Genomic DNA, 26,741 nt, shown 5'->3' with positions numbered 1-26,741 from the left:
TTGGAAAATGGGATATACTTTAGTATCTTAAAATCAAAGAGATAATAACTGGGACTCTAAGCATTGTTGCTTACAATTATAAAATTAAATATTTTTGAAAATTAATAGCACAAAGTTCCCTAAAAAGTGTTTTCCAAAAATGAGAATTAAAATGTTCAAGAATTTGAATGATTATTGATTAAATTAACAAAAAAAATTGAAAATACTGATTTGCATATTCTGTTATTTATGCAATAAATTAATAATTCAGAAAATTAATTTTTCTGAATTTAAAATTAGCTTAAAATCTTGTATCTTGTACAAGTATCGCACTCTAAGTTTGTATTTATATTACGTATACACCCTGTGTAGTGTGTCACCCTGTGATATAACAGAAAAACAGCATTGCGACTAACTGCGATCACAGCGAATACAACAGCTGTGCTGTAAGCGAGGAATGTGTCATGCCTTCCAACTGAATCACCCTGTATGCGGTTGCCCAGCTCACAGTCGCAGTCGCATCGCAGTCGAAGTCGCAGTCGCAGTGACAGGAAGGCACAACACAGGAACACACAACGCACATAAGCAGCCCATGACACATACACAATGGCCAGAGGGGTGGGGGTTGGGGGGGCGAACAAACGAACGAACGAGCGAACAGAAGTAACGACAACAACAACAACAACAACAATGGCAGCAACAACAACAAGCGACGCATTTACACAGATACGGATACAGACACTCGAACCTCCCTCGCCTCCCTCGCACACAGCAACGACGACGGCCTACAACGCAATACACTTCCTTTTACACACACACATTTACAAACGCATACACCTAGAGTGTGAGTAAGAGAGGCAACACACACATACATACTGACGAACATTACCCAAACCCAAAGGCATAAGCATAACCCAATGAAGCTGCCATCATCGCACAACTGTCGACGTTTATTGTTCTTGTTGTTGCTGTTGTTGTTGTTGGCACTCGAGAAGACTTCCTGCGCCAGGACGGCTGCGTTTCCTTCTCGCATTGAAATTATGACAAGCACTGCCAAAAATCGACGTCGAGCAGACAACACACAAACACACGCACACACAAAAATACAGCATGTTAAATAAAATAAAACATAATTTTATGCCAAAGCAACAAACACATTAACACTGCCAGCCAGAGGCAGCGCTAGCAGCAGCAGCAGCAGCAACAGCGCAGCACAGCGACGTCGACGTCATCAATAAATCGCACGACCAACCAAGCGAACGACCCACCAAGCAACCAACCAACCACCCACCCACCGCACAAAAGCTTACAAGCCACGCACACATACAGCTTTCTCTCTCTCCATCACTCGCTAGCTCGCTTACTCTCTATGTGTGTCTTGCTCTCTCTCTCCCTCTCTCGCACTCTTTCACTGCCACCTCCAACAACGGCGCTGCGCTCGTTTGTGTTTTGAAAATTTAATCTCGATATGGCAACAAATATGCTACAATTTCATTGAGATGAACACCCGATACGGATACGCGTCGCAGCCAACAGAGCCGAAGAGTGGCCAGCGACGAGTTGAGCCGAACCCGAAACCGAAACCGAAGCCGAGCAGTAGCCGCAGCCGAAGTTGAAGCTGCTCTGCTGTTTGGGTATGCATTTAATTCGCAGTGAATTTCTCACGCTGTGCAGCTGCTGTTGCTCTCAATGTATGTGTGTGTGTGCGAGAAGTGTAGTAAATACACTACTACATTTTTCTGTGCTAATTGAGTGATAAATTGGGAGTGGATTTTGGGCATGACTCGACTTTGCCGAGAGCACTGCACGAAGTGAGCGTGAGCGCGTGAAATGAGAGCATACATGTATGACAGACAGAGAAAGAGAGAGAGAGGCCACCACAAGAGAGCAGAAGTAGGTGTTTGTGTGTAAGTGTGTGTGTGTGTGAATGTGGAGTGTTGTGTGTGCGGCAATTGATATGCTCAGATTAAATTGTTAAATGTTTTTTATTCGGGTAATTAAAGTATTTCAATTTTGCGGCCACTCGACGAAAGCAATGTTTGAGTGTGTTTGAGTATTTTTGTGTGTTGAGTGTGTGTGTGTGTGTGTTTGAGCATATGGCATGTTTATTTATTTATTTATGCAGTGTTAAATTAGATAATTCGTTGATTATATTTTGTGACTGTTTATGATCATTTTTTATTGATCACTTTTTTTTTGCAAGTTAATTGGGTTGAGTATAATGTCAACGTTTAAGCAACAATTAATTTGCATTTTAATAACACTCAATTTGCATATGTAAGCCGCAAAAATATCGAATGAACAACAAAAAAATTGCGCCCCTGGCGACCGTAAATCATTCAAATATCAACCACAAATCACAACAATTAAGACAAATGTGCTGAAAAATCTACTTAACGCTGCCCACTCACACACACACACACATGACGTATGAGCGATGTGCGCCCGTGTGTGTGTGTATGTTTGTGCTTGTGCCTATCAAACGCTTTCAAAACAAACCCAATAAATGTCACAAAAAAGTAGTAGTAAAAGTAGTAGCCAGAAAAGTAGTAGATTCTACTACTCTTTGCGCTGTACGCACGCAAAGAAGTCAAACAAATTGACATACGTATAATTATTATTTTACTTAAGTGCTCGCGCGTCGTCGCCCCTTAACAGTCAAATGAATACCAAACACAGCGACCTGAAATAAATCAAGCGCGCGCGAGCGAGCACACAAACCAAATAGTCGAACGACAGACAGAGAGAGGGCGACAAAGAGAGCGTGAACTCAAGAGAGCCGTCAAACTGTACCAACGACGACGACGACGAACTTGCTCGTTCTCTCGTTCGTTTGCTCGTTCGTTCGTTCGGTTTATGTCTGCCTCTATGTGTGTGTGTGTGAGTGTGTGTGTGGGTGCGAAGGTAGCGCCGCCATCGCAGCAGCAGCAGCGACAGCAACAGCAACAGCGACGACAGCAGCGGCAGCGGCCATCGCAGTCGAACAGTTTCCCGTTCAGTCAGTTTCGAGTCGTGCCACGGTCAGCGCTGCCAGCCAGCTTCAGTTCCTTTCTGGCTGCCGTCGAATGTTGTCGTTCGGTTGAAACACGCGCACCCGACAAGCACACACATAACAAACAGCAGCAGCAAAATCAACAACAAATCAAAGAGAGACCACGTCAAAAAATTATTGTTGGAATTTATTTCGAAAATAATGAGAAGTTTTTTTACACACACAAGATAACATCAAAAAATGTAAAATTATTGAATTAACAATTCAAACAGTGAAGTATTCGAAAAGTGTATTAAACAAAAAAAAATTTAAAAACAAAACAAAGAAATTATCAGTTAAATGAAGATAAACAAATTACAAGTTCAAGTGACAATTCGAACAAACAAGAAAGCAAGTGACAACAAAAAACAAACAACAACAAAAAAAACAACAATCAACAAGCACATTTTGTGGATTAAGTGCTATAAAAAGTTCCTGTTGCAACTCAGCAAAACATCAACAAACGAAAACAACAACAACAACAACCAACTACAGCAGCAACAACAGAAACTTGGATTACTACAACAACAGTATTACAACACAAACAACAAACAAACAAACAAGCACAACAAGTGAAACAAAATTAAAATAATCAAAAACAAACAAAAAATCAAGTGCAAACAAAAATTATTTAAAAATTTTGCTAGCAACCAAAAAAGAAAGAAAGAAAACAACAAATTGGGAAAACTTGTGCAACACATAAAACAAAAAAAAAAAAAACAAAACAGACCTAAGAAATGTGAAAGCGTAACAAACAACAACAAAAGTGAAAGAAAAAGTGCACAAAAAATAAAGGTTTAAAAATAAAAATTCAAAACAAAGTTGAAATAAACTTTGGCAAAATGTCGCTGAACCTTTGAAGCAACAACGAATAACAAAAGAAAACAGTTGAAACAAGCAACAAACAAACAAACAACAACAACTCACACACACACACACACAGTGGACACAAGTGTGTGTTAGATGCCCATGTATTTGTTGATGCCATGCAATTGATTGTTGACAAAATTCCCATGTATTCCAAACAAACAACGAAGCGCAATTCCAAAAAGTAAGTTTCAATTTTTACCAAAACAAAACAAACAAAGAAGTAAATAAATGATAAAAAGTGCAAAATAAATATCAATGTAATCGAATTACGATTAATTGAAAATTAAAAACGAATTCTGAGTGCAAAAGTGAGAGCAAAATAAACAAACAACAAACTGATAACAAGCAACAAACAAACAAACAACAACAACAACAGCTGCTGACTTCTCTCCACTTCTACTTCTTCCTCTTCTTCTACCACTTACACCACCAACAACAACAACAACAAGCGCAATAAAGCAAAACTTAGGTAAAATATCTAAAAATAAATTCCATTTAAAACAACAAACAAAAAAAAAATAACTTTGCCACTTTAATTTAAATCATAAAATTATTAATATCCCCATTAATAATTAATAACAAATAACTGTGCAAATGGCAAACAAATTTTGTGTATTTCTTTATCTAGAAACTCTTTTAATTGTTGTGCTTTGAAAGGAATGTGCTTTTGTTTTTAGATATTTTATTGTAAATTTTTGTACAAATTATGCTTTGTTTGTTGTAGACACAAAAAACAAAAATCAAATTAAAAATCAATTTTAATATTATACTAAAAGTGACAAATTCGATAACAAAAATTCCAAAAATTAAAATATTTGTAGTTACATTTTGGGAATAATCAATTGAAATTATGCCTAAAATACTAAATTACAAATACCAAAATACCATAACTTATTTGTTAGCTTGTAAATTAAGAAAATACCAAAATACCATAACTTATTTGTTAGCTTGTAAATTAAGAAAATACCAAAATTAGCTACTTAGTTTGTAAATTGTTTTTCTATAAATACTCTTATAAATAGTTCTTAAGTATTTTCACAATTTCAAGTGTGTCATCGATGTGTGTGATAAATACATTTAATTTTTGTTTTATCAGTCTCGCGTTAATTTTTAATCACCCAGAAATTGTTTTTAGATTGTGAAATTGTATAATTGGAATTAACTAGAAATTTCAAGAAAATTTATTTATTTTGTTGAGTTTCTTATTCGCCCCTCGTAAACACATCCTCGCATCAGCTGTGATGGAGTGTGTCTCTCTCTCTTTCTCTCTCACGCACAGCTGACCCATAATTGACTCTCACACACACACAGACAGACAGAGAGACAGACACACACACACAAACACAGACTCACCTCAGTGTTTGCACGTACGCCACAAGTCGAAGAGAAGTGAAGAGAAGTGAAGAAGCAGAAGCAAACACAATTTGTTCTGCGACTTCTTCTTCTTCTTCTACTTCTACTTCTTCTTCTTTTCGACCTACTGTTGTTGTTGCTTTGTAGCTGTAGTTTTTCCTCAGCAGTTTTTCCATTGAACTATTTTCGTAGAAGAATGAAAGAACATTTTTTTTCCCGCTACACATTGTCAGTCGTTTTTTTTGCTTTTGTATCGGGCAAAATGGGGGAGAACAGAGAGAGAGAAAGAAAGAGAGGGGCCGAAAGTGGAAAAGAAAAAAAGGTCAAACCGAACGAAGCATTACAAACTCGTCTCATCTGGAATTGGGATTGGGTCCGTCTCTCGTTTTCTTCTTTTCCGTTCTTAGAGTCTTAGTTTTTTTTTTGCCTACCTACGTTTGCTGTTTTTCTCACATGCCACGCATATTTTTCCCTCCACAACAATGAAACCAAAGACGCTTGTAATTCATCAAGAAAATGCCGGCACAGGTATTCAACCCATTCAACACACAGGTAGTCGAAAGTCAGTGGCAAAAGAAAACGTTTTGTATCTTAAAGATACAGTACAATCTATACTAAAATGCTAACATAATGCATATCGTCGTCATCATATCGAAAAGCGATGCGACACATCAATCAACCACCAAGGCAACCAAATCACAACCCATCAACACACAACACAATATACAAAGGCAACGCGAGCAACCACCGCACAAAAGAGTCGCCAAAAATTAACAACAGCAGCGAAAAAAAATAACAACGAAAAGAAAGGACGACAAAGTAGCCGTTTTTACCTCCCCGAAGGACTTCCTGTTGTCGATTCTGTTTCTGCCTTTGGCAATTTTCACACGGGAAATAAAAATGCGATACAATAAGTAAATGGGCAGAAAAACAAAACCTAAACGCGGAAAACCATTTGCAAATCGCCAAAGCAAACGCAAACGCAAAAAAATCAAATATAAACAACAGCGAACAACCCCCCGGAGAATACCTCGAGGTGCAATTCGAAAAGATATATAGGAAAAGAGAGAGAGAGAGAAGAGGAACGCTTCATACTCTCATTAACCCCAGAGAGAAACAAACATTCGCAGCCATTTATTGCTTTATCGAAACAGAGACCGAGACCGAGACCGCGTGCACTTATGAAAAATGCCTCTAATAAGTGCACAGCGTATTAATAAACCCATCAACCCTTGATATACGATCAACACACATATATCTACACGTTACACGTGTAAATGAAACCACCCCATTTAAATACAAAATATATTTTTGTGGGCCTACTTTTTAACCCCCTTTTTGTACTTTACGTTGTGAAGGTCAACGCTTGTCTCGCATATCTAATTGCAAATTTCGATTTGATTAGGCATTAATGGGTTAAGATTCTGACTTTTGACTCTCTGCATTTTACAACACTTCTCTTTTTAAAAGGTGCTCAAAACGAATAAATAAGTCACCTGATTAAAATCGATTTGATTGGAGATTAATGAGTTGTACTTTTTCAACACTCATTTTCGAATTGATCTCGAAACACCTTAAAAAAAGATTTCATTGATCAAGTTAAATCTTGACTTTTTGCGTTTCATAACACTTCTATTTTGAAATGATCCTCAAAACAACTTAAAGCGATTGATTTGATTAGAGATTAATAGGTTGTCGTTTTTCAACACTTATTTTCAAATTTCATTTGATACGGCATCAAAGGGTAAAGAGTCTGACTCTTGACTCTCGGCGTTTTACAACACTTATCTTTCTCAATGGTCGTCAAAACATCTAGCAAAAGTCACCTGATAAATGTCGATTTGAGTAGATATTAATGAGTTGTCGTTTTCAACACTTATTTTCGAATCAATAATCAATTAAAGTCTGCCTATTGACACTTGGCGTTTCACAACACATCATCTTTTAAATGTCGTTTTCCAACACTCATTGTCGAATTGTCCTCAAAACACTTTCAAAAAAGACTTAATTAAGCATTAATGGGTTAAGAGTTTGACTTTTGACTCTTGTCATTGTTCAACACTCTAAATTGACCTCAAAACACTTTATTGAAAATATTCCACCTTTTAAGTTTTGTCGTTTTTCAACACTTTTTGTGTACTGTCCTCAAGACACCTGATAAAGAGCGATTTGATTAGGCAATAATAGACTAAAACCTTTTCCTTTGACTTGTGTCGTTTTACAACACTCTTTTTCTCAAAACACCTCAAAAGAAGTCACTTGATAAAAAGATCCTAACTTAATATATGACTCATTGTTTTACAACACTCTTTATTTTTCTTTTTTGAAACTGTCCCCAAAACACCTTGAAGAAGTCACATGATAAAAAGCGTTTCCCCCTCCTAAAAAACAAAAACCACCGAAAAAACCACACACAACGAAGAAAAAAAAAACAAAATATACGTTTAACGACCCAATTAAAAGGCAACCAGCATTGATATCAGAGCCTCAATACATTCGCATAGATATTGTATAGTAAAATGTATGCTTAAAACGGAAAAACAGAACTCAGAAAAACCAAAAAAACCTAACCGAAGTACGAGAACAACAACAAAAAATATAAATAGAAACCAAAGTTGTTGTCAGAGCCATAGATAGCACTCAGCACAAGTTTCAGTTGCACACGAGAAATCAAAGGTAACCAAAAAAACAACAAAAAAACGCACCTTATCAGCACAACAACAACGACGACAAATTATGGAGCAAAGTGCTGTTATTTGCCTCAACCTGACAGACAAACAGATCGTAGCGTCCATTTTCGATTCGTACAATTCGAAACAATGGAAATTTATATGGCACTTTTGGTTCGGGTTCGGTTTCGGGTTCTTCTATCGCATTCCCTCGTATCTCTATCTATCTATATCTTTCCTCTCCCTCTCTGAGGTATGCAGAATTGTTGAGTTATCGCATCGCTTATCATCTGACTTCTTTCCAACACACACCAACACATGAAAAATATAAAAACCGCCCACCTACTAGCTGACGAAATGTGTGTTTTAGGCCCCCGAATACCATAGAACACCCCTCAACTATATAACGTTTATACCGTTAACGATTGAAGAGATTGTCAATCGGTTTTTTTATTTTCGTGTCGCTTTTCGATTATTTTTTTCATTTTTTTGTGAATGGAACTTTCAACTGCGGCGCGTATGAGCGTATGGCAAATATTTATGGTATTGCGATTGCGATTATAAGTATATATATTGTGAAACGAGTGCAGATTCGTAATGAACGGTGCACAAATGAATGAACAACTAAATGTGCTGAGAACTGGAAATACTTGTAATTACATTGCGCGATTAATCGAAAGTAAACAAGAGCTCCATTCGCAATTACTGCTGAGGTTAAAGTTTAACATTAACTGTTATTCTTATTACCTTAACTTTCTCTATTAAGCAAAGCTTTAAAAGTTGCAAGTAATAGTTGAAAAACTTACTTAATCATGCTGATAAGTCAATTGTGATTTAATTCTGATCATGCTCGCATATTTTGATTAAGAATTGCAGCTCATCGTTTTACGTTCAACAACATTTGCGCCTTTCTCAGCGCTTCTCATAAATTTGCAAGCTACCTCTCTCTGCGCTTCTCACAGTTTCGAGTGCCTAAAAACAGCTGCTGTTATTATTGTGTTGCTTCATCAGCTGTTCCTCGAAACTGTTTCCTTCTTCCTCATTCCACAAGTTTTGTTGGCTTTAACAATTTTGTGGTTATGTTGAAAGATTTGAAGATTTCTGAATTTATGGCACAAATTTCTTAAACAATTTCGTCTTGGGCTTGTTTTTGTTTGTTGTTTAGCTGTACTTCAGTCGACATTTTTGTGTTGCTTCAAACTGGTTTTCAAGTACGACGCCAGCGTCAGCAACAACAACAACAACAACAACGACGATGACTGAGAAGCCAGCGTCGATTTATGCGTTGAGTTTTTCGTCGTTTTTATTTGCGCTGTTGCAATTTTCGCTTTGTTTTATTTTAAAAATGTGATTTATGTATATTGTTTATGTGCTTTTGTTGCTGTTTCTCTCTCTCTCTTAAAATACTTGAGCAAAAATTATTGCAGCTTCTTTTTTTTTTGTTGTGTTTTGTGTTTTTGCACTAAGCTTTAGCTTTTGCGATGACAGTCAGCCTTCGATTTATTTTTAATGTTTATGTGTCTCTAATTGTTTATGATTTTTGCTTTTGCCTGGCGATCTCGCAATGGACGATTGTGTTTAATTGGCGATTAGATAAAAAACAACGACAACGACAACGAAAAACAAAACTAACTTTTGGATGACGCTAACGAATTATCCAATTCGTTTAGAATTCATTTCGTATATGCCACAAGGTTCTACACACCGTCCGTCGAGCGACGTTGGCATAAATTTTGTTTCAGCAAAACTGACAGATAAGATAGCAAAAGCAACCAAAAGCGACAAACTAGGCGTAAGGTGCGCAAAACTGTCGACTGATTGATAGTTACAGTCTCTACGGTGGGGGAAGGGGAGGGGAGAGGCAACAAGTGAAGAAGGGAAAGGGGGCGGAGGGCAGACAGAGAGCTGGTCTGGAACCAACTTTGTTGCTGTTGTTGATTAGCGCGTGTTACAAGTCAATGCTGCCTGTTTTTTTTTTCTTTTTTTCTGTTTCTGTTTTGTTTTTATCGCTGCACGAGCAGACAGCACCAACAGCGACAGCGACAGCCATCAAAAACCATTTGGGGTTACATCACACAAGGACAGTAGCAGCAACAACAACAACAGCAACAACACTATCGAGCAACAACAACAACGAGCGAAATGCAATTACTAAGTTGTGAAATGCATTGCACATTTTATTTATGCGTTGAACTCTGAAAAATACTATGACGCAGTTCTCCAAACGACAAAATGCTTAGTATACAGCAGCATTTAGTTGACATGTGCGCTACAGTGAACACTGCCTAAAATGAACGGACAATAGGAAAGCTTAAAAAGAAAATGTGTAGAAATAAAGGTGCAGCAAACTAATGAAAGTAACTGTTACAAAATCAAATAAATATTTTACAATTTTTGTTTTTTTTTTTTATATGTCCAAGAATAAAACAAAAATCTTTTTCTTCCAATTTTTATATGTTGAATATAGAAATGGTAAAAATAAAATGAAAATTATTATTTTTGTCTTTATTTTCTTAAATAATAAAATAAAAAATAGTATTCTTTAATTTTTGTATGCCGAAGATAGAAATAAAGTAAAAAATAATCTATTTCTTTTCCACTTTTTTTATGTGAAAAATAAAAAAAAGTTAAAATAATATAAAAAAAATATGGTTTCCCTTTAATTTTTTTTATGTTTATGATAGAAATGGTCAAAATAAAATAACAAATGTTCATATTTTTGCTTTTAATATATAATCTTTTTCATTTTATTTGTAATAATTTGAAGGTAGAAATGACCAAAATAAAATACAAAATAATCTTTTAATTTTGAATTTAGATATTCTAATTTAACAGCTTAATACTAATTTCACGTTTTGTGAAATTTACATTAGAGAAAAAAATCCCAGAAATAAGAAATTACAAAATAAGTTGAATATTTAAATTAACACTTTACATTCTTCAACCTATTTGAACAAAAAATTTTTAATAGCTGCTTTTTAAGTTGTTCGATTATCAAGTTCTAAAAACAAGCGCCAAGAAGTATGCTACGGTTATTTAAGCTTATTTGCTCTACATTTATATTAAATTGATTAAACTAAAATGCAAATATAAACACTTTTGGGCAACTTAAGTCAGATAGCAAATTTTACTACATACTGCAAAATAAGTAAATATTTTTACCTTCTTACAAACAACTTTAAATTTCAAATTAAAATTGACAAAACATTTATAACGTTGCTCCACTGTGTTGCGTATCGCACATTGAGGCACTCACACTCAGTCACACAAGTGCTAATTAGTGTCATTATATACCCAAACACACACACACACGTACACACTCAATCGCGGCGTGCAAATAAAATGCAACCCATGCTGCGTATACGCAACGTGTGCGGTCAACGGCAAAAACGTTTTGTTGCTGTCGTTGTCGTTGTTGTTGTTGTTGTTGCTGCTATTGTTTTAGTTGTCGCTGTTGTAGCTGTCTGCAGTTTACAGGTGCCGAAAATGCGCCTAACAAATTTCAGCAAAACCAACGCAACAAACAAAAAAAAAAGCCATTCAAATATTACTCATACCACATGTGGTACGCGCTGCTCACAAATCGAACAATGGCAACAGGCAAAAACAAACTTTTATGCAACCCCAGGCTGCCTCTCTCCTTTCTCCCCCCCCCCTCTCCCACCTCTTCGTTCCCCTTGGGGCACAATCGTTGCACCGCAAAACCGGCAAAACATTTATAAAAATGAATTTAAAATCGACAGGAAAATGCAACTGAGAGAAATTTCAGACAATATTTTACATAACACACAATGGCTGGAAAATGCGGGGAAAGCGGGAGAAGCGGAGAAGGAAGGGGGAGAAGCGAACTGCAATTGGCCATATAGAAATATGTTTTTGTGTTCCTTGTTTATTGTTTGCTGCAGTTTTTGTTGCATTGGATTTTTAATCAAAAATTGTGCGTTATTCTTTTATTTCTTGCCATGCGATTTTTATACAGTTGCCCGCTCTGCTTTTGCTTCTCTCCCTTTTTCTTTTGTCTTTTTCGAGGGTTGCTGTTGCTGTTGCTGTTGCGGTGGTTGCTGCGCTCGATTTCGAGTTGAGTCTATTATGCTGATTTATTTTTATTTTTATTGCAATTTATGATGAACTTCGTGCGAGAGAGTCCATTGACAAATAAATCATAAGACGATATTTACTACGCCTTTAACTGGGCGGAAAGTTTATTGGAATATTCCAAACACACACTCACACACGCACACACACACACAGCGGGCGATTTGGCGCCAAAGTAATTCACTCAAAATGAAACCATAAAAGCCAAAGTAAATCTGGGGTATGATGTCCTGTAACTTGAGGCGCCGTCTAGTTTTATGGCATCCCAGTTTTTGTTTTTTTTTGGCGTCATGCTGTTTGAGAGTTTATTTTCTTCCTTTCTCGACTTGAAGTTGCAGCACAGAAAAAAGTGTTGCATACCTGAAGGCGCCAAAAAAGGAGTGAGAGAAAAAAGTAAGAAGCAGTTGAAAATTGGAAAACATTTTTAAAGCGCTTCGCGCGGCAAATGCAATTGAAACGCAGACTATGGAAAGTGTGCATGCCCAGGGGAAGGGAAGAGTTCAAGGGGTGGAGTGGAGTGCAGCATTAAACACCCTTGAAAACAACTGTCAAACGCATTTTGAGAGGGTATCGAATGCAGTCAAACAATGGAACGTCGACGTTGATGACGAACCCGACCAAACAGCAGATGGGATGTGGTAGAGGAGTAGTTGGGGGAGGAGTAGTATGTATGTACATATGTGTGTATGTAGTAGCTGGGGGTTGGTTATGAAATGCAGCACTGCGGATGTTATTGGTTTTACACCAAATGCTGGACGAATTTTGTGATGTATGTGAGGCTTTGTCATCTCTGTGTGTGTGTGTGTGTGCAGCTCTGATGGCATTCAGTCAGTTCTTCTTTACTATCGCATGCCTGTCATGTTTTATATGCAATTTTTTTGAGGGGGGTTCGAAATATTTCACATACGCAGTGTTGGCCACATCGAAATCGAAATCGCAAAAACGAGAAACCCCTTTAATAACTACAACTACATGTCGAACTACAAACCATCATATAAATCAACTCAGTCCATTGATAGCAATGCTTATAAAGTATATTTTTGATCTCCTCCCCTCCTCCACACATCAGTTCCGTTTTGTTCCACGCACGTGTCTGACAATTTTTTACGGCTTTCTACAGTTTTTTCCCTACTCTATTTTTTTTATATTATATTTCTTCGTTTTTTTTTTTTTGCTTACACGCGCCAGCAAATGGCATCTATAAAAAGCGCACGGCAACTAACACAATAACAACAATGGCAAAAGATAAATAAAAAAAAAAAATACAAAAAACTTTTGCACTTATTTTTCAGCTTTTTTTTGTTGTTTCCCGCAGACATTTGCCAATCATGAACTCTGGCCAGACACATTGCATTTAGTAGAGCGTCGAGTTTATATTGTGCAATATTGTGTAACCTCCCTCTCGCTTCCTCTCTTTCGCACTCACACTCGTTTTCGCTGTTCAACACTGTCCATCCACACACTAATTTAGTAAGCGCCCCAACCCTAAACACATAAAAAACGCATATTTCAACAGCTGACATAATCAACCCTCCCTGTGGAAATATGAAATTCGTAAAGAAAACAAATTATTAAATATTGAAATAAAATAACGGTTGTAACTGCGACTTAAGCGCAGCTCACGCCAACTTCCAGTGTTGTGTAAGACGATCGACGATGCCCTTTCGCTTTTTCCCCCTCTCGCATCGCATTCAAATAACACGGAAATCATTGTGAGCGAGAGAGAGCGAGAGAAAAGTACATTTGTTTTATGACCGTTGCAAATTGAAGTGCGCGCAATTTACAATTAGATAGGTGAAGGGTAAGGAACGGGGGAGGAGGCGACATAGCGACAGATCAGCTGCTGCGATCTTGCACTGATTTTTGTTTTGTATGCGTTACGCTTACAATTGTTTTCTTTTATCTAATCAATAAAGAAATTTATATCTAATCAGCGTACAGCAACAACAACGCGAAGCAAAGCGCAACAGAAGCAAAAACAATAACAACAACAAGAGTACAGCAGCAGCAGCTGTATATCTGTACTCACACACACACACGCACTCACATGCATTACATATGCATACCTTTTTCACTCACTCTCCCAATGCAAATTGTTAGTCACATAATGAGGCTGAACGAAACGAAACGAAACAAAACGAGACGACAAAACTTGACGATTATTTGACGATTGTATGACGTTGTGCCCTTCGCTCCTCGCCCACTCTCCCTCGCTCGTTCACTCTCGCGCTAGACATGCCTGCAGCGCCACTCTTTCAACTAACGGGCGTTAGGCAATTTGTTTGTTTGTTTTTGTTTAACGCTACATTTAGTTGTTGCTGGTCGTTTTTTTTTTATCGCGCATACACCTTGCACTATTTGCGATCTATCTGCCGCTTGCGCTCTCTCTGTCTCTCTATCTTTCTCGTAGTTTGAAGGTTATGCTGCCAGGAAGTTGCTCATAACTGTAACTAGCTGGTTAATAACGTTGATTGCCATATACTCGTATATTAATATTTGCATACTCTACAAATGGTTCGCCTTGAAGCATGCCACATTACTCGTTACTCGTAACTCATTATCAATCCTTTGCTGTCCAGTTTTCGCTCTGTGACCTGCTGACCCGCATTTGCAGCGCCTTCACTTTACTTTACTCATTGCTTTGCTTTTGCTTTTGCTCTGGTTTGTTTTGTGTGTGTAGCATTCGCCGCACTGCTCACACCAACGCCCTCGCAGCACTTCGCCGCAGTCGTTCTATCTCGTTCTAGCGGCCGCACTCAACTCGAGCGATTAGTTGGACTCAATGCTAATTTATCGTCACAGTCGCTACAGCGGCAATCACAGGTTCACTCCACTGCTCTTCCACCTGGCTCCCCCTCTCTCTCTCGCTCTATCTCCCCGTATTGTTCGCTCTCGTCTTGTGCCTGTCCCCTCTTTCGCCTGCTTGCTCTCTTTCGTCTTTGGTCGTTGCCGGCTCGTCATGCGATTATCAGCCAATCGCTTAGTGTGCTATTTATTTACATTTGCCATTTTGTTGTTGCTGTGTGTGTGTTCTTTTTTTTTCTGTATTTGCTTTTGTTGTGCGGCGCTGTTTTTTGTAGATGCGCAATTATTGTGAGCGTGTTACTTTATATTTCTGTATTGTTTTCTCTTTATTTATTTATTTTTTTGTTGCTGCTGCTATTTTGTGTTATTTTTTTGTATTTATTTCGTACTTTTCCAATTCGCATTGCGTTTTGTGTTTGTGTTCTCGTCGCTTCATATGCTACCATGCTATTGTTGTTATTGTTATTGTTGTTGTTGTTGTTGTGGGGCTAGCAAATATGCTTAATTATTTTTACCTTAAAAGTAGCTCCATCAAAACGCGAATGTGAAAACAATTTCAATGGAATTGTGAGACGAACATCGCCATTGCTTTGTTTATACCAACGAGGGGGGAAGAAGGGTTAAGAGGGGTGATGGAGAGGGGCAAGCCCTGAGCCCATTTGACATTTTAGGCATTTAAATGTCAAGAGAGAAGAAGAGCGACAAGTGAAGCTAACAAAATGCAATTCGAAAAACACAAACAACAAACGAATAATGATGTTGTTGTCGTTGTTACTGCTGTTGTTGTTGTTGTTGCTATTTGCTGATAATGATGACGAGAGCATCGTGAGCATAAAGCTGACATCATCATCGCCACAAAAGTGTCCCCATTAGAAGTAAACGAGTTGACAATTGCAAATCTTCGCAACGCGATGATTATTATCCATTGGAAAACATCAGAAAACATTCACAAAAGTGGCACACACACACACACACACTCGTATACACACACACACTCTCAACTGACTCACAGCATCCATTGAAATCTTTGGATTTATTTTTATAACAATCGCCGAAGATTTTACTTGGAATTATGCGCAATGTGCAAGTCGATTAAATGCAAATAATTAGCTATGAAATTCTTTTGAAATTATGTCGAGAAAAATGCTCTATTATTTTGCAGAATTTTGCTAATGGCTTTGATAAATTCTACAAAAGAATTTTTCTCGTTAAACTATAATACTCTATAGAAATCAATATAACATTTACACAGATCTTTTATTTTATCTTTATGTTATCATTTTTAAAGAGAAACTAATCATAAGTCATGGATCTTAAGTTCTGCAATCCAATTATTTGATGATAATATGATACTTCTGAGTATTAAATTATCACACTTTATATAGAAGATGTGGATTTTGTTGATTCTGAATAAGATATCAATAAATTCTCTTGTATTTGTTATGAGAAATAAATTAAAAATAGTTTAATACTCTGTATACAAATATAAAATATATATACTCTGCTCTTTATTTTTCATAATACAAACTTTTCAATTATGAATTGTTTTATTTATTTCTGGAATTTACTCAAGTTTCTTCACTGTATCAGCCACCTGTTGCTTCTTCGCTTTCAATCTTTAATCTTTTCCCTAACTGTCGCTCTCGCTCTCTAAAAAAAACTCTCGCTCTCTGTTGACAGCTTTCATTTCGGTTTGACTCTCAAAATTGGAAAGCTTCATTAGAAAACTGTGAAACAAAATTACTTTCGCGTTAAAAACTCGATAGAATTGTCAGCTGAGCGCTGTTCGGATCGAATTTATATACTATATAAGATATATATCATAAGAAAATCATGTGGAGTGCTTATCCATGGGCAACAACTAATCCGAATTATTATTTGATCTATGATTATTGCAGAAAAAATGATGAAATGAACCAGCAGGCGGGCTCCTCAAGGGCGCCAGCCACAGGGGGCCAAATCTCACCGCCAGGTGGCAGCAGCAACAACAACAACAACAGCAGCAGCAGCAGTGTTGTCGATGCACAGCAACAGCAGCAACTGCAACAACAGCAGCAGCATCAGCAGCAACAACAACAATATTACAATCAACAGCAGCAACAGCAATACCAGCAACAGCAACGCGAAAGTTTTTTGGCTTATCAGCAGCAACAACAACAGCAGCAGCAACAGCAACAACACCATCAGCAGCAGCAACATCCGCAACACCATCAGCAACAGCAGCAGCATCACCAGCAACAGCAGCAACAACGCTCGGTGGGCGGCAGCAACTTTATGCTGGGCAATGAGCTCGTCGGCGGCGACAGCCTGCGAAGCCTGAACAACACCTTTGGTCCCAACTCGGAGTTCACATCGCTTGGCGGCAGCAACTCGGCCAGTTCACTCGGTGGCCTCAGCTCCTCGAGCGGTCCAAGCGTCCAAGGCCAAGGCAGCGGAGTCGGTGTCGGCGTTGGCGTTGGCGGTGCTGCTGGTTACCCGAATATGGTCCAACAGCAACAGCAACATCACCAGCAGCAACAGCAACAACACATGTCCAACATGGATGCCATGGGTGGCTACAGTCAGGTGATTATCAATTTAATAACTCTTTTCAGATAGATTATGAACAAAAGCTAAAGAAATTTCAATTAGTGATTTTATATAGAGTTGGAAATTTGAATTTCATAGTTTCCAACAAATTTGAATTATTGAAGAAATATTAAATTATTGAATTATTATTATTATTGACTCTATATTGAGTCAAAAGTTGAAAGTTTGAATTCCAATTTGTTAATTAGTATAGTTTAAATAAAACTTTAATTTCATATTTTTATAGCAATTTGAATTATCGATTTATAGTAATATAAAGTTAACAGTTTTAATTCCAATTTGTTATTTAAAATAGTTTAAGTGCTTCAATTTACAAAACTGCAGCCTTATTGCACTACCAACTTTAAAGAAATAAGTTGTTTGAAAATGTCAGCCTCCTTGGATTTACCATTTGATTTACAAATTAACGATTCAAGCATTTTGTGAGGATAACTTATAGATATTAAATTATATCATATTTTAAAAATTTAGAAATTTGATAAACTTAAGCATTATTGCCTAAACAAACTTTGTAAATTATGTTGTGTGAAAATTGCAGCCTTTTAGGATTTACCATTCTATGTGCAAATGAAGAATTCAGTCAGTCAGTGAGGATAATAACAAATGTTATAACATTTTATAGTTATAGTTGAAAATTTAAAGAACTTGAGCCTTATTGCTTAATCTCGCTTTGTTAATTATGTTGTGTAAAAATTGCAGCCTTTTAGGATTTACCATTCTATTTGCAAACGAAGAATTCAGTCAGTCAGTCAGGACAATAACAAATGTTATCTTATTTTATACTTATTGTTGGAAATTTAAAGACCTTAATAGCAATCAAACTTTTTAAACTATGTTGTGTAAAAATTCCAGCCTCGTAGGGTTTACCCTTCAGAACAAAGAACTTTACATATATAGATATTATCATACTTATATAACTCTATAACTAAACAACTTTTTTCTCCCCTCTCTCTTTGACAGATGGGCGGCGGCATGCATCCCAATGGCGGCATGATGGGCAACGGCAATGGCCAATACATGAATGGAGGCGGTCAGGGCGGCTACAACGGTGGCCAAGGGGGCATGGGCATGGCCGGCATGGGCTACGGCAATGCAGCGGCACAAAGACATCATCAGGTGAGTAAGAATGTCGGATGACTTCATGGCAGCTGCAGCTGCAGCAATCGTCTCTAGTCTTCAGTCTCTTCAATCTCTGCCAGCTGTTGACAAATCGCAATTTAGTTGGAGGCCAAATGCATCTGCCAATAGCTTTCAATCGCTTAACAATACAAGTTGTTTTCCAAAATTGAATCGAAGTCGCAATTCAATTTGGCATTTTCAATGAGTGACAAATTCGCGCTTAAAGAGTGAAAGGGAAGCTCAGCTACACTGGAATGATTTTTGTTTTCATTACTTAGGGAGGGGTTTTAGATATATGATGTAAGAATTTATCCCTTAAACAGAAATAACCGAAATGTGCTGAAATTTAGTTAATTTATAGATTACATCATTGACTTCAAGAATTAGGTTTAAAAATTAGTAAATCTTGAATTAAAAACAGTTTCTTAGAATTCTTTCTTAATATATAATATATAGTAGATTAGAAATATAGTTCTACGTAATTGATTTCGAGAAATACTTTTATGATTAGCAAATATTGAATTAAAAACATTTTCTTAGAATTCTTTCTTAATATATAATATGGTTTAGAAAGTTGAGTTTAGTTTAGTTTTTTTTAATCTCAAACACATAATTACTTGCAATACATTTCCGCCTGCAAGTCGATGAGTTTCGCAACAGTTATTGACAGTCAAAACCCGGATCATGCTTCTCTAGGCAGATACAAAAGTCAGATCAGCTCATTTAGCTATAACTATCACCCATTTAACGAGCTGCCTGGCTGGCATAACACTCGTCGTAAAAACCTCCCGTATATAGACGGCATATGGACAAGGTCACTCCCCAACCCAATGCATGCATAATCGCAAAACAGAAACGAATGAGGAGATAGACAGATAGAGAGAGCGGGTTGGAAGCGGGCGAACCAATTACGAAAGATGCAACTACTTATCGAAGCGACAGGTAAAAATCTCTCGCCCGATTTTATGGCTCAACTTGGTGTCGCACTTTGCCTCGTCTTCGGCTCCAACGCGTGCTCGGCTCGTGTTCGGCTTATGTGCGGTTCGTTCGGGTTTGCTTAGGTTCGGTTTGGGTTTGGGTTTCGGTTTTGTGCCGTGACGTCTCTCAATGCGCTTTCAATAACAAACTTAATTGCTTGCACGCTGTGAGCAAAGTGCGGTTGTAAAACGGGGAGAAGCGGAAGGGGCGACGCGCTAAGCTAATTAGTTGCCTGCCAAGCGCAGCTGTTTGATAGCTAGATTGTTCTCAGGCATACTGTTCCCAGACGAAACTGTTCCCATTGCAATTTGAAATGTTCTGGATGTATGTAACTCTGACTGTTGTCACTTAAACATTTACTGATGCGACTGTTCCCACTTGAACTGTTCCCACTCCAACTGTTCCCACTCTAGCTGTTTGCAATCAGACTGTTCAAGCTCACCCCCAAGATATTCCAGCTCTAAAAGTTATCAGTGAACTTGGACTGTTCCCATTCTACATGTTCCCATTCTGACTGTTCCCACTCTAACTACTCTTACCCAAACTGCTCTGGCTCACACTTTAGATGTCTTAAATCTAAAAGTCCCCACTTGAACTGTTCCCACTGTGTCTTTTCTTCCTTCAACCTCAACTCAACTCTAATCCACACCTCTTGATCCTCTTCTCCTTGCAGATGTCACCCATGAACCACATGCAGAACATGTCAATGGGCCCCGGCGGCAGCATGCCCGGCATGCAGATGGGCGGCATGAATCCCATGGCCAAGATGCAGGGCATGGCCAACGGCGGCTACTCGCAGCAACAGGGACCGCCGCCGCAGCAACAGCGCCGCATGACGCCCTATCCCCATCCGCAGATGCACATGGCCCAGAAGCGTGCCGGCGCTGGCGTTGGCGGCGGTGTCGGCGGCATGTATCCGAATCCCGCCCAGCAACAGCAGCCCAATCCGCAGATGTACGGCGGCCAGCAGATGCATCCGGGTGCCGGCGGAGGAGCCGGAGTCCCGCTGCCGATGCAGGCGGGCGCAGGCAATGGCTATGGACGAGCTGGTCCTATGGGCGCTGGAGGCGTGGTCGGAGCTGGTGGCGCTGGCGCCTATGGACGCATCTCGGCACCCAACGGTGGCCCAGTGATGAGTCCCGGTGGCGGCATGATGCCCATGGGCGGAGCGGGCATGGTCCCCGGCGGTCCAGGTGGCTGCATGGGACAGCAACGCTTTGTACCCCAGGCGGGCGGAGCTGGTGTCGGCTATGGCGCCGGTGGGGGCGGAGGAGCAGGCGGCATGGGAGGAGCGGGCGCGCATCAGGCGCAATTCTATCCTGGCGGCATGGGCGTGGGCGCTGGCCAAGGCGGCATGTGCCCGGCTGGACCGGGCGCCGTTGGCAGCACCGGCAATCCCTACCAAAATCAAGGGTGAGCTCAAGAGAAGGAAATTCATATGATGCAGTTACTTATTGTACTTCTTTTCTTGTTACAGTTTCCAGCAAAACTATCAGCACAGTCCAGTTCCTGGCAATCCGACGCCACCTCTGACGCCGGCCTGCAGTGTGCCCTACGTCAGCCCCAATCCGGACATCAAGCCTCCAATGGACAGCAGTAAGTTCAAAAAGATTTAATATACATATTTTACTTCTATGTTAGATATTAAACATAGTTATTCTAGTAATAGTAATAATAACATATCTTTACCCTGCAAAATACCCTAAAAGATCATTGTCTATATAATCTCATCCGTCGTTCTGTCTGTCCGCATGTTTGAAGACTTAGATCTCTCAGACTATGAGAGCTATTGCCATGAATTTTGGACACAATGTTTATGAGGTTACAAAGCAACTAAGGATTTGTTTAGAAATCCCTCACAGCTTTTATTACCTCCCTAAATTCTATTAAAATGAATATAAAACGTAACTCCAAAGCTGCACTTTTTAGTACTGAAGTTAAGTTAATTTCCATTGCTGCATTTGTACTTATTTGGAGTTTATTTTCTTCTCTTACAGGCGAAGAGATGAGACTGACATTCCCGGTGCGGGATGGCATCATATTGCCACCATTCCGCCTGCTGCACAATCTCTCGGTGAGCAATCATGTGTTCCATCTCAAGCAGAATGTCTACAACACGCTGATGTGCCGGTAAGTCAACACAATTGAAGCAACTAACCAAGTCAGGTTATAACTTTTAATCTTCTACATTCATAGCACCGATCTGGAGCTGCAGCTGAAGTGCTTCCATCAGGACGATCGCCAGATGAACACAAACTGGCCGCACACCGTCACCGTCTCCGCCAATGCCACGCCGCTCAACATCGAGCGATCCGAGAAGAATAGCACTGCGCTGCGTCCGCTCTATCTGAAGGCTGTTTGCCAGGCCGGACGTAATACGCTGCAGCTGACCGCCAGTTCCTGTTGTTGTGTAAGTATTAAACTTTCTTTCCTTCAATCTGATTTCCAAATAATTTCAACTCTTCCTCTCTTCTTTAGTCACATTTGTTTGTGCTGCAACTAGTCCATCGACCATCGGTGCGTCAAGTGCTGCAGACGCTGCATAAACGCAATCTGCTGCCACTGGAGCACAGTGTGCAGAAGATCAAGCGCAACCTGAGCCTGCCCAGCGTTGGTGCCGATGGCGCCGCCGTTGCCAGTCCCGAATCGGTGCCCGGTCAGTCGGGTCAGCAACCGCAATGCGCCAAGATCTCATTGAAGTGTCCCATCACAAAGTCTCGAATACGTTTGCCCGCCCGCGGTCATGAGTGCAAGCACGTGCAATGCTTCGATCTGGAGGCGTATCTCATGATCAACAGCGAGCGCGGCTCGTGGCGTTGTCCCGAGTGCAGCAAGTCCGCCATCACCGATACGCTTGAGATCGATCAGTACATTTGGGCCATACTCAATACGCTGAGCCACTCCGATGTGGATGAAGTGATCATTGATTCATCGGCCAATTGGCGTGCTCTCCAGCACAACGGTGGCATGCCAAATGCTCCGCCTCCAGCCGGCGGTGCACAAACACCCAATGCTGTGGCACCACCCAATGGCTCTGCGAGTGGCAATTCGAGCAGTGGCAACACTGCTGCCAATGGCAACTCCAATGGCAGCAGCAGCAACACGAGCGTCGGCTTGCCGGCCATCAAGCAGGAGCTGTGCGATGACATTGCCAAGGTTATGTCGCCGGGATCCACACAGCTGCCCACCTGGGACAATTCACAGGCGATGAGTCCGTACAACATGCACGACATGAATTCCATTGCCAATGGCAACATGATGGGCAACAACAATGCACCCAATGGCGGCCAACTGTAAGTAACACTTTAATGTCAGCTTCTTCGCAAAAACTGACTTTTTTCCTCATCTCTTTGCAGTGGCAATCGCAGCAGCTACGACAGCTTCAGCGGCAGTCATGGCGATGGCAATAATATGGCCAACAGCGATGGCGTCAACTCGCTGGATCAGCTCAATGCCATGGAGAAATCGCTCAGCGATCAGGTAAATTTTGCTACATTATAAAATAACTATTCTTGCTCAAACATTTATTGGAGTTGTTATCCGAAACATAAAGCTCTAACTTAGCTACATTCCTTTCCTTTGACATGGAATTTATAAAGTATATTTGGTATATAAACATACCATCACAATCATAAATGTAAAGACTTTATAAAATAACTATCCTAACACAAACATTTATTGAAGTTGTTATCCAAAACATAAAACTTCACCTTAGGTACAAGCTTCAGCTTCATTATTTTTCTTTGCCATGGAATATTTAAAGTGTATAGAGTATATTTTGGTATATAAAGATACCATCACCATCATAAATTGTTAAGACTTTATAAAATAACTATCCTAAACATTAAGCTTTAACTCAGGTATAAGCTTCAGCTACATTCCTTTCTATTGTCATGGAATATTTGAAGAATATAGAGTACATTTGGTATATAAAAATACCATCACAATCAAAAATGTGAAGACTTACAACCATTTTCATTATGAGAAACCCAGAAATGAACTCCCTTCTTCTATGAAAATCTTCAGCATTAAAATCAAGCATTTCATTTAAATTTCATTTCATTACAAATGCCTCATTTACCCTTTTCTTTCTACCATGAAATATCCCATAATTTAGTATTATTTATATACAAGTATACCATTACCACAATGCAGTATAAAATAACCAGATTGATGATTGATCTTAAAATATATAGATATCTTTTCATACTCCTCAAAATAAATCGAAATTAATAATAATAAAATAGTAGATTGATAATAGTCTATACAAATTGAATCAACCTAACCCCGCTCTCCTCCCTCTCTTGCAGATGCCCCACACACCACACACACCTGGTGCAGCCAATCATCCGATGACGCCCGGAGGTCCGCCCAGCGTTAGCTCCTCACACAATGAGCCGATCAGCGGCGGCACGCCCAACGCCTCCAATGGCAATGGCAACAATAATAGCAACAACAACAACAACAGCACTGGACACAATTCACCGCAGACACCGGGAACGCCAAGTCGTAGTCTGGGAAGCAGCACGAGCCTCTCGAATGCGGACAACCAGCAGCAACAATCCCAGCAGCAATCGCAGCAGGAGCAGCTGCTGAATTCCCTGATGAGCAGTCAGACACAGTTGAACGATCTGAGCGCCGAGCTGCAAAACTTTGATCCCGCCGCTGCGGGTCTCGATAACAACGGACACGATCTGAATGTAAGTCGATGAAAAGATTTATCCCGAAAATAGTTTGAAACTAAATTTCTTTCTACTTTATTTTTAGCTGCTGCAGGATATGGATCCCATGGAAATTCTCTCATATTTGGATCCACAGACAGACCTCAATACGCCGCCATCGAGTGGCAGCAGCAACAACAATGCTAACGATGATCTGTTGGCCACGTTATTCGATTAAGGCCGCCAGTGTTGCACAATGCAAAACAGCAAATGGAGAACGAATGAGAAAAATTCAGAAATGTAAAAGAAGAAAAGAAAACAAAGCAAGTGAAAAGAGAAAAGAAAAGAAAAGCAAATGGCATGAAACCATAATTGTAAATAGTATTATTAATTTTAATGAATTGTGCACTATAGCAACAAACAACAACAACAATTTTCGTTTCCTCACACATACACACACATCTACACACAAAACAACAACAACACGAAATCGAAGCAGTAAGTGCAAAATTGGAATTTTGCAGTGTTGAAAAACAATGAAATGTGATTTAAAAATTAATTAATTAAATTAATTGGCATTTAATTTAAACAAAAACAAAAAAAGCATAAAAATATAATAACAACAAACAGTCATTATACCATATAATTCAATTCAGTTGAAAGCATTACTAAAAACCTAAAAAAAAAAACAACAAAAATTTTATGAAAAATTCCTTCAATGAAATTTACGAATTTAAATGTGTAATTTTCGCTGGTCCCCCACCCGCAATTTGAACATTTTTTTTTTGTGTTTTATTTTTCGCATTGAAAATTTGATCAGGACATTTTCATACATTTGATGCACATTTAAATATGTGAAATGTTTCTTGTACAAAGTATTAAAAAGTAAAATGTAAAAGAAAGATTAAGCAAAAAAATTAATAAATACGCAGCAAAACATTACAACAAACACATTAAAGAAATTAAATACAACAACAACAACAAGTAAAGAAAAAGGGAAGCATGAGCAAACAAAAACAAAAACAAAAAAAGAAAATACAAAAAATCCCAACAATTTTATTACATTTATAAAATGAAAACATTTACATTTTAATTGTTGCATAATTTTAATTATTTTTTAATGCCTATAAAATTAATTGATTTAGCGCGGTAAACTAAACGAAATTAAAGCAAAATGGAAGCGCATAAATAAAAAAAAAATGGAAGGAAAGCGAGAGCGAAAATTTAAAATATTAAGTGTAAAAAAATTGTACTTGTAATTTAAGGCGCAAACAAACAACTATTACAAATTTAAATCAAATTTAACGCTAGACGTAAAATAATATAAAGTAAAATTAAATAAAATATAATATAAATTGTATATATCGATATGTATGTTATATGCGGCAACAACAAAACACACACAATTACAACAAACAAAAAAAAGGAAAAGAAAAAAAAAACAAAAATATGAAAAGAAAAATAATTAATTAATACATATAAATAAAAAAAGAATACGTATATAAAAAAGTATTGTTTAAAAACACTTTGGGTTTCGTTTTGATTTTTTACATTTACATTTTCTTTTTATTCCAGTTGATTGCAGATAAAGTTTTACGTTTTTACTTTTATTTCGTAAGATGTGGTTAACATGGACCAATTTTTATATAATACCCACAAGCCGAACGATTTAATGAAACCAAAAACGATATTGATATATGATCATACTAAACACATAAACAATTAAGGAAAAGAATGAAATATAAAATTTCAAAATAGCAAAATTTTTAAGCGAAATTAAATGCTTTTCCAAGTCCAAAAAAAACAAAAATAAGAAAATGAAAACGAAAACGAAAAAAGCTTAAAACAATTATTGCAAAATCTCGTCAATGTGGTAGTTAAATGAATCTCAACTTTTCTCAATGTTATATCAAAATAAAACAAATACACCATATGCTAAATTATTATATATAACGCTTATCGTCGTACTCTTATTACAAGCAAAAAAAAAACAAAATCGAAAGAAGATGAAAGTATAAAAACAAAAAAAAAATCGTAGTGGTTTCATTGTAAAACAATATTTCATAAAATTTACGAATAGCTTCGACATTTTTCTCGCTTCTACCAAAAAAATTGCTAAACAAAGAAAAACAAGAAATACTCGAAACATAATTTGGAGATCGCTTTCCTTGGGCGCCAGTGTTGCAAAACACACTTTGATCTGCAAGCGTTGCCAGATCGTGCGTCGTTTGGAAAGTGATCAACAAGGAAACGAATTGGAATCGATTCGGGGGCAAGTTGAGGCCATGGAATATGCGCAAATGTGATTTTATTCAAAATAAAATACACATAAAACGAAAAACAAAAAAATCAGAAATATTAAAATAATGAGAAAGTAAAACGAAGTAAATAAAGCACACAGATACAATTATAATTAATGACATTTTTATTGAATCGCCATTGGCTGAGCGTGAATGAGAGAACGGAGTGTGTATATACGAGTATTTACCTAACATAACATATATGAATATATAATGGATATATATATATTATATATGATTATATTAATGCTAGTTGTTAAGTTGTAATTTTAAAATGATGAAAGAAAAGCAA

General features: G+C 38.2%; 1 protein-coding gene across 2 annotated transcripts; it reads left to right on the top strand.

Annotated features, from left to right (window-relative positions):
* The first annotated feature begins 2,981 nt into the window (after positions 1-2,981).
* LOC133846507 (zinc finger MIZ domain-containing protein 2) lies at positions 2,982-26,228 on the top strand. 2 transcript variants are annotated; one of them, XM_062281524.1, is made up of 11 exons: positions 2,982-4,061; positions 16,701-17,367; positions 18,352-18,507; positions 20,162-20,901; positions 20,966-21,084; positions 21,486-21,618; positions 21,685-21,898; positions 21,967-22,781; positions 22,845-22,968; positions 23,799-24,188; positions 24,256-26,228. In XM_062281524.1, exons 1-11 carry the CDS (start codon positions 3,997-3,999, stop codon positions 24,385-24,387), a joined length of 3,555 nt encoding a protein of 1,184 aa, XP_062137508.1. In that variant the 5' UTR covers positions 2,982-3,996; the 3' UTR covers positions 24,388-26,228. The 2 variants fall into 2 exon arrangements, with proteins under 2 accessions (XP_062137508.1, XP_062137509.1); XM_062281525.1 differs by lacking the exon at positions 2,982-4,061 and adding an exon at positions 4,095-4,349.
* The last annotated feature ends 513 nt before the right edge of the window (positions 26,229-26,741 follow it).

This window comes from Drosophila sulfurigaster, chromosome 3 (genome assembly GCF_023558435.1).
Source record: "Drosophila sulfurigaster albostrigata strain 15112-1811.04 chromosome 3, ASM2355843v2, whole genome shotgun sequence".
In the NCBI taxonomy this organism is placed as follows: Eukaryota; Metazoa; Arthropoda; class Insecta; order Diptera; family Drosophilidae; genus Drosophila; species Drosophila sulfurigaster.
Note: the sequence above shows the minus strand (reverse complement) of the source record. Positions and strands in the feature narration are given on the sequence as shown.

Coding starts and splice junctions, on each gene's coding strand:
- LOC133846507 (XM_062281524.1), top strand. CDS start 3,997: ATGCAATTGATTGTTGACAAAATTCCCATGTATTCCAAACAAACAACG. Junction 17,368..18,351: donor CCATGGGTGGCTACAGTCAG/GTGATTATCAAT, acceptor TCTCTTTGACAG/ATGGGCGGCGGCATGCATCC. Junction 24,189..24,255: donor ACAACGGACACGATCTGAAT/GTAAGTCGATGA, acceptor CTTTATTTTTAG/CTGCTGCAGGATATGGATCC.